This window comes from Pezoporus wallicus, unplaced genomic scaffold (assembly GCF_028554395.1).
Source record: "Pezoporus wallicus isolate ANWC-B61680 ecotype Strahan unplaced genomic scaffold, APGP_CSIRO_Pwel_v1 contig_8872, whole genome shotgun sequence".
NCBI lineage: Eukaryota > Metazoa > Chordata > Aves > Psittaciformes > Psittacidae > Pezoporus > Pezoporus wallicus.
The window spans coordinates 102,317-119,503 of record NW_026641987.1 but is presented as its reverse complement, the minus strand read 5'-3'; the positions used below and the strand labels follow the sequence as shown (position 1 = coordinate 119,503).

General features: G+C 45.1%; 2 protein-coding genes across 3 annotated transcripts in view; one reads left to right on the top strand and one right to left on the bottom strand.

Annotated features, from left to right (window-relative positions):
• Positions 1–1,355: 1,355 nt before the first annotated feature.
• On the bottom strand, positions 1,356–10,759 carry SFT2D3 (SFT2 domain containing 3). Its single transcript, XM_057426409.1, has 3 exons — positions 9,705–10,759; positions 6,681–6,921; positions 1,356–1,977 (listed from the first exon to the last, which is right to left on the bottom strand). Exon 1 carries the CDS (start codon positions 10,757–10,759, stop codon positions 10,100–10,102), a length of 660 nt encoding a protein of 219 aa, XP_057282392.1. The 3' UTR covers positions 1,356–1,977; positions 6,681–6,921; positions 9,705–10,099.
• A 1,899-nt stretch (positions 10,760–12,658) lies between these two features.
• LIMS2 (LIM zinc finger domain containing 2) overlaps positions 12,659–17,187 on the top strand; it is a 28,091-nt gene continuing 23,562 nt past the window's right edge. The window contains exon 1 of one of the 2 annotated variants that reach the window (XM_057426420.1): positions 12,659–12,756. In XM_057426420.1, coding sequence (XP_057282403.1) covers positions 12,746–12,756 — 11 coding nt within the window. In that variant the 5' untranslated portion in view covers positions 12,659–12,745. Of the gene's footprint in view, positions 12,757–16,200; positions 16,354–17,187 lie in introns of those variants that run through there. The other variant, XM_057426421.1, reaches the window with a different exon arrangement.

Sequence of the window (17,187 nt, the reverse complement as noted above, 5' to 3'; positions counted from 1 at the left end):
TGTGCTGTTTCAAGGCTAAACAATATTGCAATGTGATCATCTGAACTATTTGTACCTGAAACTGCTCAGTTTGTTCTCCCAGATCATCCAGGTTAATGTAAAATGGTTCATTGTCCATACACAGCACTCCCTCCATCCACTGTTGTACCTCTACAGGCACAGCAGCCTCCTCTCTGTGTTGTGGTTGTTCTCTGGGAGGTGGAGACAGACCTATTGTTTTTCATGAAACATAAATTGTAAAAGTTTAACACTATTGTATTGTGTTCTGACTACTGTTAAAATATTTAACTTTGTAATTAAAAGGTTAATGTTGTTAAAAGTCTAAATAAAGGTATCTAAAGTTTTGCTTGTAATAGGATGCACCGTGTCGTTAATGAGCTGGGGAAGGGGACGCTGCACAAAGCAAACACCATCCCTGTATTATGGAGGTTACAGTTTGGCCAGCGTGGAACTGGGAAGAGAGGGGAGGTGGGGGGCATCAGCGGGAATGGGCAAACAGTGCCCTGCATGATGTGTGCTGCTGCTGAGGGGTGGGCAGGAGCAGCGCGGGGTCGCACTGACCGTGAGCACTCCTGAACCAGTGTGCCTGCACTGCATAAAGCTCTCGCCTGTGCTTGCACAGAAACGGGGCTGTAAACTAAAGCAGTCCTAACAACCGGCGCTAGAGAGGGCGCACTTCTGGAGGTGCAGTAGCACACAGAACACATCTCTGCTGCAGGTGTTTAAACTGGCAAGGTGAAAACCGAAACTACCGGTGTTCATGCAGCCACCTACAGGCTTACCTGAAGTGGCGCTGACATTTCATTAAGAACCATTCTTCTCTCTGAATACCTCAGTTAAAACCTCAGTGTGATACTGGAGGAGCTACACTCGTTTCACAGGAGATGCACAACCCAGTCATAGCAAATTACTGCCACGGGACCTAGTAGAAATTATCAACTTCAGTGTCAAAACTACCTTCTGCAAAGCAAAATCCTTCATTATTGCAGCTGAATAAACTGCTCTTCAGGTTGTGGAATGCCACTGTGCATGCTGGTCAACAGTCACCCTCATCCCTACAGAGCCAAAGGCTGTCTAGATTCATCTGCTAAAACCGTAAACTGAGAAGAATGGAACAGAAAAGAATGTTTTAGGTTAGCAAAAATCAATGGAATGAGATGCTGATGTGTTCTGTTATAGTCATGACTCTCATTGCTTGAATTCTTCCAGTTTGTTTTTATCACTACAATGGAAGGGGGAAAAAATGGAAGGGGAAAGAAGACCACCACATTAAGGGAAATTCACTTATACTTTACCTTCTATTTATCATCACTCACAGATTACTCCCCCCCACCCTTTATTAAATGAATACAGTATATTTGAAAGTATTTTTCTTGTTTGAGAAACAAACACAATCAGCAGAAGGAAATAAGGGGAAACTACAAAAAAGAATAGACAAAGTGCTCAAAGGCAGAAAACGAGCACTTTTCCACCTACAAATCCTATTCTAGTAACTGTATGTGCTACAGTATTAAGTAAAACAGTTCAGAAATGAGTTGATGATTAAACTGAAGCTGGCTGAAATTCCTCAATCTAAATTCTGTCTAAAACCCACATTTGTACCATGTTCTTTCTTGTAGTTTCAGAAGAGGAGGACCCTCAAGACAGGAGGGCCGGGGACCCAGGGGGAGAGATGGCTTTCCTGGACCTGAAGATTTTGGGCCAGATGATGCTTTTGACTCTCCAGATGAAAACTCAAGAGGAAGGGACCATGGTGTTCGGGGGCGAGGTCGTGGTGCTGTGAGAGGTGAGTGGAACATTCTTCCATACTGAAATGCAAGGATAAGGAAGCAAAGACATTTCCTGGGCAAATTACAGTATTGTCATGAATCCAACGTCTCCTGTCCACTGCATCTCTTACTGCGCAGGAGGCCGGAAGGGTTTACTTCCCACTCCAGATGAATTTCCACGCTTTGAAGGAGGGCGGAAACCAGAATCCTGGGATGGAAACAGAGAACCAGGTAAAAACTGGAGAGGTTTGTTTAGATAACTGCAGACTTCTATAATATAACCAACCAATGACCAAAAACTTAGGTGTAAAAATCACTACTTCTTCCTGTACCTCACATGCTCATGAACAGTCTTTTACTATAAGAACACCAAAACATAGCTCTTTGGACTTCTAAATTCAAGAAAAAAAATACTATACATAATTTAACTGGCTCCAAATGCAGGTGCCTCAGCAAACAAATTTATTATGGCCTCAAAGCCTCAATTTTAAGTTGATTTACTGTACAGCCTGGGACTGCCTGTTGTTGTCACCTGTGGATGAGTGAAGTACATACCTGGGGATTTTTTGAGGTGTACGTTAAAGCCAACAGTAATCTTTCTCTTGGGTGGCATCTTCTGTTGTTGCAAAAATCATGTTTTCAGCTGCAGTGTCTGACAGCTTACTGAAATTTGCATTTGTGTTACTAATGGGGGAAAACCTGAGTTTTCAAATGTCATGGAAAAAAACGCAAATGAATAGATGCAGATATGAACATCTCTAAAATATATGAAAATACACCGGAAAGAACCCTTTAGTTTTGTCACTTTCATTCCCATCATCCTTTAGAGACCAGTTTTACCTTTAGCTTTCTTAAAACTTACTCATCTAATGTTTGCTTGTTTTCCTGTTGGGATGGGGAGGGGGGGAAGCTTTATGTTAATTTTAACTTAAAATTGTGTGCCAAGTACAATGGAAAAGGTGTAAATTGATGTGACTTCCTCCAAAAAAAGTGAAGAATACCAATCACGTCAACATTACTTATTGTCCTGTTTTTTCTCTTCATGCTCAGGTCCTCGTCCTGATCACCCTTCTCATGACAGGCATTCTCCAGCTAACAGAGAACGTGCTTCTTCACTCCAGGGCATGGACATGGCCTCACTGCCACCACGTAAACGTCCCTGGAACGATGGACCAGGGACCTCTGACCACAGAGAAATGGATGCTCCAGGTGGACCTCCAGAAGAGAGGGCCAAAGGTAAAAAGCCCCTTCTATTGAAAATCTTATCTAACACCGGCACATTTTTCAACAGTAGGCTTATCCAGAATTCTTTATCTGTTCAGAGGCAATAAAGCTGAACTGGTAAATATCTGATCTTGCCAGCTGTGAGGCTGAACACCAGTCTCATAGGAACACAAGAACGGAGGGGTTTTCTGGAACATCACATCCAAATCTTTACTCTAGCTTCATGTAATCCTCTCCTTCATTGCCCTGATCAAAACCAGTTAGGTTTTGGCTCCCTGTTACTCCAGCTAGAAAACTGTTAAAAGCTTTTTTCCCCTCTGATTTTCAGTATAGTTACTTGTTATTCAAGCTTGTGCTAGCACCCTTTATCGGAAATATCCTTCCTGTCTCAGCTTTCACTCTGTTGGACCCAAATGTTTTAACTCTTTGCTCTTGAGCAACCTGGTCTAGTGGAAGGTCAGGGACATTGCAATTAAATGATCTTTAAGGTCCCTTCCAACCCGTATCAGCCTGTGAGTTGTCTACTTGTAAGAGTGTAAGCACAGCCATCCATGACCAGACTAGAAGTCCATAAAGCTCAGTAGCTTTTCTTTAACACTAGCCAGTAGCAGGTACAGAGGGAAGTGTTACTCTGTTCTTAACAGTCTAAGTCTGTAGTGGTATGTCCTGTAAATGCTTTCTCAACCTTGAAGATCTGTAGTGGTATGTCTGAAATGCTTTCTCAACATTGAAGATCTGTAGTGGTATGTCCTGAAATGCTTTCTCAACCTTGAAGATCTGTAGTTCAGTGACTGGCTACAATATTTTTATATCTAATGGCTTTTGACTTACCTTTTGTGTGCTTCTCTAACTGCTTTAAGAATCATACAAACTTTTGGCATCTGCAAGATCTATGGAGAGCTCTAAAACTTAATTGCGGTAGACTATGCTTAAAAAAAGAGGAAGGAAAATTTTTCCTATTGCTTTAAGCCTTTTGCTCACTAATTTCATTCAATGATGTCTTGTGTTTTAACTGGAACAGCTGGAAGATGATGCCTCTTATTTCTGAATGCCATCTCTGATTGCATCAAAGTCTGCGATTTCCAACCTGAACTAGCTCTTCTCCAAGTCGCAGCTCTGATCCGTATCATTTACTCGCCTTATTACTCTGTATATATTATTTTCACTTTTAATTTATCCTTTTGTAAATTAAACAGGGTAACTAACAGTTGCACACACTATTTAAGATATGGTTTATCATCTATTTCTGTAGTCCACTTGGTTTTGTTCTCCTCTGCTTCCTAATAGCTTCTGATGTCCTATTTATTTCCCTTTTTAACTGAACAGTCACACGGCACCCTCATGCACCTAGCTACTGTAACCAACAAAATAACTTTCTTCTGGAGTAAGCAGCTGGTTCAGACCCTATTGCTGTGTGTGTTGTTTCCACAATCATCCGGTTAGTCTTGTACCAGTTCTTGATCCTTGTTCTTATAAATCTCAGGATTGATGATGTCTTTTGTTAATGTTGTCTTTGGGGCTTTTTTAATGTCCTCATATTGACAACCCACTATTTAGTGGTCAGTAACAGAGGTTCTTCTCAGTTGCTTCCAGATGCTGAGAGCCTGTTGTTTTCTGTTGTTAGACCTCTACTGTGCAGCTTTGTCTTTGATGCCACCAAATGTCACTCCACTTCTCTTACTGTTGTCCTGAAGCTTGTTTAGTGTTAAGTGCACTGACAGTAGGTTATGCCCTTCATTCACAGAGGTTTTTCATGAAACCTTGCTGGTGAGCTCCCTCTGTATCAGTATTTTTCCTTTCAAAAGGCTGTGTTTCTCATTTAGCCAGCTTCTTATCGAATCTGTGAGGATTCCTTCTCCAGCTTCAATAGTAATTTGTGATAACTCCATCAGATGCCTTATTGAAGTCAAAACAGTTGTTAACTACCACACTTCTTTGGGTGACATGTTTTAGTGTGAGGGGTCCCTGCCCATGGCACGGGGGCTGGAACTAGATAATCTTAAGGTCCCTTCCAACCCTAACTATGCTACGATTCTATGACTCTACGATTCTTGTGCCTAGACAACTCACTAATGTACCCAAGACGGTTTAGAACAATGGCAAGAAAGCCTGATACCGAAACATCGACAATACTATTTCGTGTATGGGCTGTGTCACTTTCAGTTCATTGGTAAAGTCATGTGAAGGTTAAAACTTCATGAATTATACGCTCTGTGGAACAATTTGGTCTTTATTTTACATACAACCAAGCAGTCAACAAAAAAATCCTTCTTGCTAAAGTGAGGAAAAATGTCCTCATTCAGCTGTAGCACTTTGTTGTATCCACAAAGCACTGTCAACATTACTACTTTGGGTTCCCTCCCCCCCCACAGATACTATTTGTTATTTTGAGCTAATGACTTTGGGGGTTTTAATATTAATTTAAGTCTCAGTACTAAGACCTGTGAGAAGCCGAAAATCCCGTTTCTGGCAGTAAGAGCTGATGTAGTTTGTTCCTGGTTAGTGATTAAAATAGAGCATTTTTCCATTATTTCTAGCAAAAAATAGAACAAAACCAGTAATGTTACTCATTGTCTTCACCACCAACCTCAACCCATCCATCAGTGCAATGTCCTTTTTTTAGGAAAAAAAGTGTTTTTCAACAAAAATGTATAGCAAACCACGATGGTGTTAAAGCACAAGAGTCGGGTACACCTGGCAGTTCTGAGAACACCATGACTATCACTGCTCTAATTTACTGAAGTGATTGCTGACTGTATCAGCTATAAACTCCCTTAATTCCCATGGAATTGTCTGATTGCTGTCCATCTTCTGGACTGTAATGGAGACGCTAAATCTATGTAAGAAAAATCTTGCAGAAGGGAGAGAAGGCAGAAAATTACAGGTCTCAACTATGCTTGGTCTGCAAATGAGTATCCCATAGTTCCTTCCACAAAGGAACCAGCTAAATATATGGTATGGCTGAGAAGAGGCATTGCTTAGACTCGAACACCAGTAACTGACTGTGCTTCTTTTTTAGGACGAGGAAGTTCGCAGAGAGCGTCAAAATCTGGGAGATCCAGTTCTTTAGATGGAGACCATCACGATGGATTCCACAGAGATGAAGCTTTTGGTGGAGGCCCTGCAGGAGGCAATAACCCTTCTCGAGGAGGGAGGAGTGGAAGTAACTGGGGAAGAGGACATAACATGAACTCTGCTCAATCAAGAAGAGGATCATCCAGGGGTGGTGGAAGGGGCCGATAGAAGAGGCTTTGACTGGGTCACACCCAGTCCTGCCTGGACAATATTTAAATGGATTGCTACTCTGGACTCATAAAGTAACCTGCAACAAACCTGGATTCTTTAACTGGGATAACTGAATGTGCATTAGCTCCTAACAAGACAGGGGTCTTTTCCTAGATCAGTCAACTTCTGCTAGCTGCAGCACTGTAGCTGGCTTTCTGGTTTGTCCTCTCCACCCTTGTTTTCCTCACCTTCTTTTACCTGCTTGGTTTTGTGAAGAGCTGGAATTTTTTTAAGTGATATGAGGCATGGAGCACCTCCACAGATTTCAGTTCACCTCCAGACAGAAACCTGTTCCTATGTGTACAGTTTGTCAGAAGAGTTACGTTGGTTTTGTATGAATACAGAATGTAATTTGTGCAAAAATTAACATAAAATCAACCCAGCGTGTGATTCTTTACTCACCTATCACTATAAAGAGGGTGGTCTTTAGGCAGACTTGTGTATCAGATGGAGCAACAGAACTGCCTCCTGAAACCTCAGCTGTCTGAAATACTCATAGCTGCATGATTCCTAGGTTTTTTGTTTATGATGCACAGAGAGCTTTCATTTTCACCTTTAGCCACAGCTGTCTACTGATTACAAGTGGTGCTGACGTTAACATTCCAAACCAGGGGAAACCACCGCTGCTTGCTAGTCTGCCATCCTGAAAGATAAAAACGTGGAACACTGCTTAGAAAAAGCTGTCATAGACATAGTGTGAGTTACATCCTGGACTACCAGCAAGACAGGCATCATGACAGACGTTGTCATTCTGTGCTTCAGCTGGGCAAGTCAAATATCTTTGTTCAAAACAGCATCTGGTTATAGAAGCTGAGGAAGAAAGTTTAGCAGATTGATTAATATGGATGCACACGCTTTACAATGGCTGTAGGAGGCACTGCTTAAAGATAGCTGGTTTCGGTAGGGTTTGGTATGTTCAAACCTCAACAGCTGATCGCTTTCTAATCGCTTTTTAAGTATAGTTTTCTTTAGGATATAGCTTCCCAGTTTTATGAGCAGAGGGAAATGATGAGGAAGAGTTATTCCCATTTCCCACATTTCACAATAAAGCTGTTTACGCCCATGAATTTGTTTCCCCATAAATCATTCATATTAATCATCTCCAGTCACCAAGTTATCAAAAGGCTCCTTTAATACCTAAAGCCTCAATGAAAATTTCACCACAGAAGTACGTATTCTAAAGCCAGGAAGGTCCCACATTAAAAGCATGGGATATAATGTATAATGAACAATACTACCAGGCATCCATCCCCCCTGCCCTGACTTTTCTGTTTTAATAGTCAGGATACTATGGTTTTGTACTTCTATAGCTGTCAAGGCTATTGCAGCAACATAGTGAAACACGGCAGCTATTTTATCTGACATCTCAGTCAGATTTACCAAAGACCTGATGACCTATCTTATAGGAAGAGATCAAAACACGGGTTAACACTTATCTGCTCTTCTCTTGCTTCAATCAGTCACAGATAGCATTTTCTTTCTTAGTTTTGTAGTATATAAAATGGCATTTGAAAGTTACAATATTTAACTGATCATTAGCCTATAAAATCCTTGTCATGTGGCTCTAGAGAGAACGATTTTAAAGGCATTAACTGGGGAACAGCTGATAGAACACAGTTTCTTCTTTGAGGACTAAAAATGGAACTGCTTTTTTACCTGTACTTGAAGAAAGGCTTTGGTCACTTTTGGTATACATCAGTGAGTTAGGATCTATTCTGAAGTTTTGATGATAAATATCAGTATTTTGATAGCAAAGTGGAAAGCGTGCCCTCTCTTTTTTTTAACAAGCCCTACATATTTTTTAAGGGGCTGAAAGTTATTTTTATGTAATAGTTAGAGTATGATTTAGAGGATGAGCTTTAGTCCTCAATTAAACTACAGTCCTCTACCAAAACAAGAGTGCACCCAACAGCAAACCCAGCTGTTTCTGTCTAGACAAAAGGGAGTATGCTTGGGTTTCCTCTGATGTTTCCTGAACTCTTTAAACCACTGGGGTACTTGGTGTTGAGTGAAATTCCTTATCAAGGGGCAGCTTTTTTAATTAAATTTTGAAATACTCCACTAGCATGGAATATGCACAAAACGTTTAAGAAAAATGGAAAGTGAGCTAGATTTTGTGTAAAATCTTAGAAGGTGACAGCATGGCAGGAGAGACACAAGTGTCCCAGTCCATGGTCCTGTGACCACTGTTGCTGGGAAACGGTAAGATTACTTAATGGGAATATACTGCTGTACTCTTTGGGTCAAGTCCATTTACCAGAATGTGGAATCCTTATCCTCTACCTGCTAGTTTACAGCTCCGCCTTCTCTTGGATTGGTTTAGTATGTTAGTGCTGTTAGGAATAAACTAATTCTCTATACTATAGAAGTTGTAAAAATGAGAGAACCAATTTAATTCTGTTTAGATAGCTCAGATCTACGTTTTTATGGCAAAAGAGTGACCATTAGTGGAATGTCTGTATTGAAATTTGGTACACAATTGGTTTTATTGAAGTAATCTCTGTACATTTAGGTACCCCCATTTAACAGTTTCAGCTTAATTCAGAGTATTAGCTGAATACACTAAAGTCTAAGTAGTGATATCAGGTAAATATTACATTGTTTAGCTTTATTTTGTGTATAAGGCACAAGTAGTGAGATACTCAGGCTCTGAGCAGGTTAGGCCTGGTATTCCCCTTTACGTGCAGTAGTACAGTACACAGCCCAGCTGAAGCACCAGGCTCCCAGCAGGGACTGTCAGCCCAAATTCAGCACCTTCCTAAGGCTGCTTAGCTTCTGCATTGAAACTGAGCTGTGCTGACAAAAGCCCTAATTACCAGCAAGTCTTATTTCTCAAGGTCACACTGTGGCAAGTAAGCAATTCCTGCCTAAATTGAGAAATCGAAATACATATATATATATATATATGTAAATTAAGTTCTAAGAGCTGAAGCTAGCCTTGTAAAGCCCAACTGTTACAGCAGCTGTAAGGCAGCAGCAACACCTTCAAAGACTTAAGGCTCTTACCTAAGATTAGCACCTGTCATCCTATCACTGTCATGCACCAAGACCTTAAGGTTATGGCAGTCTTTGTGACCCATAGCCCCAGGAAGGTTTGTTCCACTGACTGGATGGTGTTTTAAAGACTGGGGTTTTAGAAAGGAAAGCAGTTCAGTAGAAACTGTATTCATATTTACCACTGGTCTGATGTGGCTGATGCCTGTACCACTCAGCAACTGAACCATGTTCAGTGTAGGGGTCAGCACAGTAATGAGTTAATAGCAGTTAACTGTTTTGAACGTTGACCCTGACACTTGACCAGATTTCACTAAGCTGTCCCCACATTTCAACACCAGCCAGCCCTGCAGCCTCAGCTGTAAGACACTTGCTTTTCATGTCATGGGCAGGTCAATCCTTATGTTTCACTGGCTCCGTAATCTCACTCACGTTTTGAAGTAGGCTGCAGCAGCCACATGGTCCTAGACTGGAGGCAGGGAAGTGGGATGCTGCCAGCTCCTACCCGAACCGGAGAGGCTCCAGACCACGGCTATGGAGCTGCCTTTGCAGTAAGGCAGAATCCTGTGCTCAGCTGGCACCAAGCCCGTCCCACCTGAGCACAGACAACGCGTTCAGAGTCCCCGGTGCCGCTCGCGCGTGCCAGCCCCTGTTCTTCTGGGTCAAGAACTGGCGAGGAAAGCCCAGCAGCAAAGCCAAGGAGGTGAAGGAAGCGGCGTGCAGACGGCGCCATCCTCATCCCCGTCTCGGAGAGGCGCCTCCGTGCTCCGCCGAGCGCGAGTCTCTCAGTCCCTCCGTCCGAGTCCCGGCGGGCTGCGGCGCGGGGCTCACACCGGCAGCGCTTTGCCCCCGCGCCGCACCGCAGCGAACACGAGGCCGCCGAGGCGGCCGAGGCCGGCGGCGCCCCCGGGCAGCGCGGCCAGGAGCGCGGCGGCGGCGGCGCCCAGCTGGGCCGCGGCGCCCAGCGCCGTCAGGAGGGTGCTGCGCAGCGCCAGCGCCGCGTAGAGGGTGCCGCCGAGGGCGCCCAGGTAGAGCAGGGAGCCGCGGCTAGGCTCCCGCAGCAGGCGGGCGGGCCCGCGCAGGAGGGCGGCGGCGCCCAGGGCGCAGAGCGAGCCGAGCGACCAGAGCAGCGCGAACTTGCGGGCGCGGAGAAGCAGCAGCGGCACGTACAGCGCGGCCAGCCCGAAGCAGAGCGCGGCCAGCAGCAGGCACAGCCCGCTCCCCGCCAGCCGCTGCCAGCGCGACAGCCCCGGCAGGCAGGGGTCCGCCTCGGCGGCCCATGGCCAGCCCGAGCCCGGCCCGGCCGCCGCAGGTGGGGCGCCGCGGCCCGGCGAGAAGGGGTTCACCGGGCCCAGCCAGGCCCCCAGGCCGCCACTCCCCACTGCCTCCTCCTGCGAGCAGCCGGCGGGAGGCGGCGCAGGGCCCGCGTTGGCCGTGGCCTTTGAGTGCGCCAGGTACTCCTGCAGCTGCCGGCCCAGGTCCGCCATGGCGAGGCCCGGCACCGCTCCACGGCGCTACGGCGACCAGCCTAACCGCCCCGCGGCCATCTTGCGGAGCAGCTGCATCCGGGTTACCGGGGCGGCGCGCGTGCGCGGAAGGCTGAGGCGGCGGGGGCGCGCCCTCGGGTCCCTCAGTGCCGGCGGCGCGGGGCTGGGCTGGGCTGCGGGAGGCGGCCGCTGCTTTTGGGCAGGCGGGGCCGGTGAAGGAGGTGTCCTTTAAAAGAGATGTCTGAGAGGAGGAGTGGTGGGGTTCGCCGGGCAGGGGGTGCTGGGACTGGGGCGGGCGGGCAGGCAGGCAGGCAGGCATACATATATACATACGTACATACATACATACATACAGGGAGAGCCCTCAGCCGCTCCGCATGGAGCCACTGGAAGAGCTTGGCAGCTGTGACCTGCAGCACCTCATGGTCTCTTCAGCAGGGAAGAAGATGGCGTCACGTTCAAAACGTAGATGGGTAAGAGGAAGGTGGTATCTGAGGTTGATGGAGCCCACAGGGAGCTCCATGGGACACAGCAGTCCCGGAGGCCGAGCGCTGCCCAGCGCCGTGTTCCCCCAAGGTTGGCACCTGGAGTCTTCTTACGTCTAACCCTAGGTCTCTGCCTCTCTGAAGGAGAGCTGCAAGAGCAGAGACATTACATGTAGGAACCATCCCAGTGGGGCTGGAGACGTCGAGAATGACCAAGAGCTTGTCTTGTACCCCTGTGTGCTCAGCCAAACCTGTTAACTCATTGGCTGTTCATTAATAACACTAACTACTATTCTGTCCTCAACCAACTGTTACACCAAAATAAGAACGCCCAATTCTTCACCCTGATTTAAAAAAGTAATAAATAAAAACATCAAATGCTAATTTAACCTTTATGATTCTAAATGTTCACTGCAGGGCTGAAAAAAATGAGTTGTTTGGACAGCAGGAAACAGCCAGCACAGTTTCCATCATCAGTGTGCAGCACTATCCATAGCAATGGTGAGTCACAGTGTATTCGGCTGCCTCACAAGATGCAGATCAAGTCTGAAATCGCTGTTGGCCAGGAGCTGCCTGCCCCATTTGGGGGATCAATTTAGCATTGGTACATTGATACAAGTCAGAGGGCATAGCACTCTCTACCTGCTCAGGACAAAGTTTAATGGTTGGCAAGACTGGATTGGATCATAGAATGGTTTGGGTTAGAAGGAATCTTAACGCTCATCCAGTTCCAACCCCCTGCCACGGACAGGGACACCTTTCACTAGAGCTGGTTGCTCTAAGCCCCTGTGTCCAACTTGGCCTTGAACACTGCCAGGGATGGGGCAGCCACAGCTTCTCTGGGCACCCTGTGCCGGATGTTTTCAGAAACATTGCACCTGGAGGTGTCTTTGGGAGCAGGATCCCTCTTTGCCAGCAAAGGGTATCATCTAACTGCTTTCTACAACATAGCCTTCCAGGCTGCGTCTTCTGCTGCCCTGACAGTAAAGCACGCTGCAAAGATGTTTTCCCCTTGCGTTGAGGATGTGCCATGAGTGTAATAGTCTGTAGTGGCTGGGAGGAAGCGTAGTTCTTTGTTTATAGGAAAATGAAGTCATGTCAGTGAGGTGTATGTCAGATATAACTGTACACCAGATAGCGGCTCTGTGACAACGCGTTTACCTTCTCCCTCCGGGCTCACAGTAGCACCCGAGGCGGTTACTGTCGGGCGGCACGAAGCGGCGGTGGGACAGCGCCGTGCCCCGGGGCCGCCGGCTCCCCGCCGCTCCCGAACTTTCCCTTTATAGGAAAAGTATGCGCGGGGCCGGGGGGGCTGCCCTGAGTCACCGGTGGCCGCGGCTCCCGCCCACACCCAGGGGCCCGGGCCGCCGCTACCGCCGGGCAGGGGCGGGGTTTGCGCTGCCCGCCAGGGCTCGCTGGGACTGGTGTCGCCCCGCCGAGCCGCGTGTGCCGCCCCGCAGCCTCTCCGCCACGGCCCGGCGCCGGCCGGGAGCGCGCCGCCATGACGGGCAGGTAAGGGCGGGGAGCGGGAAGCCCGGCCGGCAACCGGGGGTCGGTGGGTCCCGCGCTGGGCTGTCCCTGCCTTCGCTGGCCCTGTGGAGGGTCGGGGAGAGGTCCCGTGTGCCCGGGAGGAAGCGGTAGGGGGAAGAGGACGTTCTGTAAGGTTCAGGCGGCGCGGCCAGCTCCCGTACCGCTCCGTGGGATGGAAGAGTCGGAAACAGCTTCTTGGAAGAGCAGAGTAAGGGCTGCTCCGATGTGCCTTACCCCTGCGTGGGGCAGTGGGAAGACCAGAAACAGAGTTGGAAAGGAGCAGCGGCGAATCTGAGCTGTGTCCGCCCAGCAGCCGGGTTCCCTGCAGCCTGTTCCCGCTTGTGTCCCGCACTTCGGGACCCTTCTGACTGGTCTTCACGCTGCCCTTCTGCCCGCACGGTTTGCGCCTCTTTTGGCTGTGGCCTTATTGTTACACTTCTCAAGAGCTGTTTAAATGTGAAGCTTCATTCTCCTCCCACGCTGACACTGGGCGGAACTCTGTAAAGTCACCTAATAGACAGCTGTTAATGAGAAAAGCGGTGGGGAGAGGTTTTACTGTTATCTTCCAAGGGTTTGCACAAATGCTTTAGTGTCTTTGGTCACTTTGTTCTCCCATCTGTAAAATAAGAGACAGACGTTATAAAGCAGTTTGTGAAAATAAGCTTGCTTTTGAAAAATATCTTGAAGACGAAAAGCATGAAGAAGTGAAGTAATACTAGTATTAGCAGGGTGCCTTTGATAAGATAGCCACCCTCCGGAATCCTACTGTCATTGTAATCCTGAAGCATTGCTCTTCATGGCCGGGAATACTGAAATGGATCTGGAGTAGTTTGTGTATAGTGCTCATTTTTCTTTTATGTAAAGTGTTGATGTTTCTGTTATGCAGCTTCTTATGATTATTCCATGTAGATCATGTTTGGTGGGTTGTTAGGTATGAGTACATGCTGAGTAACTGTTATATCCTTATCTGTGATTTTCGTGAGTGTTATTTTTGCTCTCCATGATAATGGATTGATGCTGACTTGTGGTTAAAACACTTGTGTTTTGCTTCCTGTCTTTTGATTACTTTGTCTTTTCTGTCTTAATGGTCCCTTTTTCGTTCTTTGACATGTGGGATAGGTGCGTATTTACACCTTTACAGTAATTTCCTTACAAATAGAGGAAGACTCAAGAGTCTTAAATATTCATAGGTCATGGGCAGCTCCTGAAAGGGAACAAGATGGGGAGGACCTGGGAAGACCTGTGGCTGTATGAACCCAGGTGGTTCTGTTTTTATAGAACTGTGGTATAGTACTGTTCAGAATGACATGTTTTCTCAGGTGAAGTTACTCAGCTGCAGAGGGCAGTGAGAAATGCCTGTGGCCAGTAATCCTTGTTGTCTTCTAAAGGTGCTTCTTCAGAAACCTGCCTGTTAAGGTATAGCGCTGTATTGAGTGAAAAGCTTTGGTGTGAAGCATGAGTTCTGATGGAGGTAATTGAGACACTGCAGAGTGTGCAGGTCTTCAAAAGTAATGCAGAATTTCTGTCTCCTTCTCCTCAGATGTACTTTAGAGGGTTGTTAAAATAAGCAGGCCTTGGCTTTAACTTTTGGAGAAGGAATGCAGCTGTTATTTAATGTTTTCAGAAATGTTTGTCCTAGAAAGTGTGTCAGCTATGAAAATGTCTGATTTTCTGCTTGCTGTCACTGATAGGACAGAAAGATTAACTGTTCTATCAGAGACATGTATCATAGCTGTAATTCAACAAACCTTTTCCTCGGTAATTGTATAATCCACTTAGGGTAGCAGTTGCCCAGCAAAACAAAAGCTGTACTTTTCAGTGTCTGCGAAACATTGCACTGCTGAGCAGCTTGCATGACTGATGGCATCAGACAAGCACTGTGTTTAGTGTTGTTATCAGGCTGTGACAGACTCTGAAGTCATTAGAAAGAATTCGGCACTGACAATGTACCTCCTTAGATCCGCCTACAGGTCACTCGATTGAACTGTATCCAGCTGTTGATGGATATTAGTTACCTGGTAGTTCTTGAAATCTGTTGACATTATGTAACCAAATGTTCTCCAGCATTTGCGATTCAGGGCTTTGGGGGTACTGGAAGGAGATGAACTGTTTTCACAGCTGAAGCATCCCCATAATATCCATCACTGGGAACCTTCCAGAGCCAGGAACATGACATCAGTGTGCCTCTGGTCTTGAAACTGTTGACACAAGGAGGGGAATGATTTTTGTGTTACAGTGTGTTAAAGCAAGGAAGACTGGAGAAGGTGAAGTGCTAGCACATTATTCTTTTTCACTTCACCTTTCTTGTCAAATAGAAACATAAAAGGACTCTCTTCTAGTTACTGCTAGTTACTAATCATTAAGATTGATGAAAAATAACTCCATTTTCAAGTATTCTGTCCCATTTACCTGCAGAGAGTGTCTCCTGAATTTCAGTAGCTGCAGTTATTCAATTTACTGATTTTTATCATTAGGGAAGACTATAATTCCACAAAAATACAAAGAAAGATGTACACTTATATGTATTCCTAATAGAAAAGTATTAAAATGGGTGACTGTTTAGCAAATGGAAACTGGAATATTATGTGCATCACAAGTTACATTGTGACAATGGGAGGAAAACCATAGATCACTGGAACTTGTAAATAGTAATTCTGACTGCCACGTCTTGGCTGAGCTGTTTTATTTCTCTGTGTCTTGACTAAAGTGGCTATCATAGCCCCTAATTTCAAGAGCAGTCTGTAGTTTAAAGGGATGCTGTTAACTCAAATAAAAGTCACACTTTATTTGAGTATATCTGTTTGAGCTAACATCCAAAGGTGACAGAAAGTTATTAAGGAGAGATATGTATTTTTGAGTTACATGTTGTGTAATTACATTTGGAAATAAAGTCTGTATTAAGAGGTAGTGTGTTAGATATAAAACCAGTATGTTTCTAAGCAGCCTTTCTATATTTTGCAGTGTTGAGAAGTACAGTTTGTGTGGGCTTTGGTGCCTTTAGAAGTACACTGTGGTACTTCATTACCAAGGAATAAGTGAAGACTGCTTCTGTAATTTGTATTTGATATGTTTGGTCCATCTCTCTATTATGATTTTACCTTTTCAAGGATGGTTGGGGGTCGGTTGTTGTAAGGGGTTTTGTTGGTTTTTGGGGATGGTTTGGTTTCTTTTGGGTTTTTTTTTACTAATGTGTTTTGCCCTGTTTTCTTTGTTCTTGATGAACTTTTTCCTAAGAAAGAGGGTCAGTTAATGACTGGTGAACCAAACACTGTAGAAAATAAACCAAAATTGAAGGTAACTTCTTGTAAGACTTTGCTGTGGCGTTGATTAGAAAACAAAAAGGTAACAAAAGCCTGTGCTGGGTGTTTTGCTTTTAGAAATTAATCTAATACAAAGCCCAAGGAAATATGTTTTCCAAAGTGCATGTTTCAGGGCATAATTATTTTTGTAAGAAATTTGTGTTATCACTATATTTGGTCTAATTGGGATCTGGATACGCCTATGCACTTCCTGCAGTCAACAAAAGAAGAACAGCTGCATTTACAGATACGCTTATTGATTGTTCCTAATCCACTTGAGGTAAGAAATAAGGATATATTATTTTCGATTGGGCTAGCATTTGACTAGGTGCTTTTTAATTCAGTAGAGAGCTGCTGCTGTGCAAATGCTCCATTTTATGAAGTAATTGCAGGGAAAATCGTTTGGAGGAGGAGGGAGTATAGAGGTCGATAATACTAAGAAAGGTTGTTAGCACTGACTAGAAAGTTACCAAACTAATAGATGTCTCATCTCTGAGTTGTAAGCAGCCATTTCTACTCCTCTGGGTTGAAAAATGTGATTTTAATCTTATAATCTTTCCATCCACATCTGCTCTCTGAGGTTCTCCTAGATAATTTTAGCTTGTAAGGTCCTAAGTAGTCTGTTCTGGGGGACATAATGATGGTTCTCTGAGAATAACTACTTGTTAATGCCTAAAAGAAGCCTAGCTGCTTTCTTCTCTGCTTTGGCCCAGAAAGTAACCAGCTGTGAGATTTTGGCATTGACTCTGTCTTTTAAAAGCTCTTTGTCAAGAGAGAAAGAAAACCAAAATCATGTATTTGGACTCTTAATGTGCGAGGAGTGAGTAAGCAAGTGAGTTTGTGTTGAGGGATGGGAAGACGGGATAGTTACTGTTTTGATGTTTTTTTCCTTCAATCCCCTCATCTTCCCTTTTGAAGAAGAGAATCATACTTTGCTGTGGAAGAGTGAGTATTTGAAAACCAATAAAATCATGTTGTATGAGTCAGAAGAGTAAAAGCTTAGTTGTTTGAGAGAGGAGATGTTTAGCCAGATAGCTTAAGTTTAAGGGAGATTAATCATAGAATGTCTCAAGTTGGAAGGGACCCATGCGGATCATCAAGTCCAGCTCCCCGT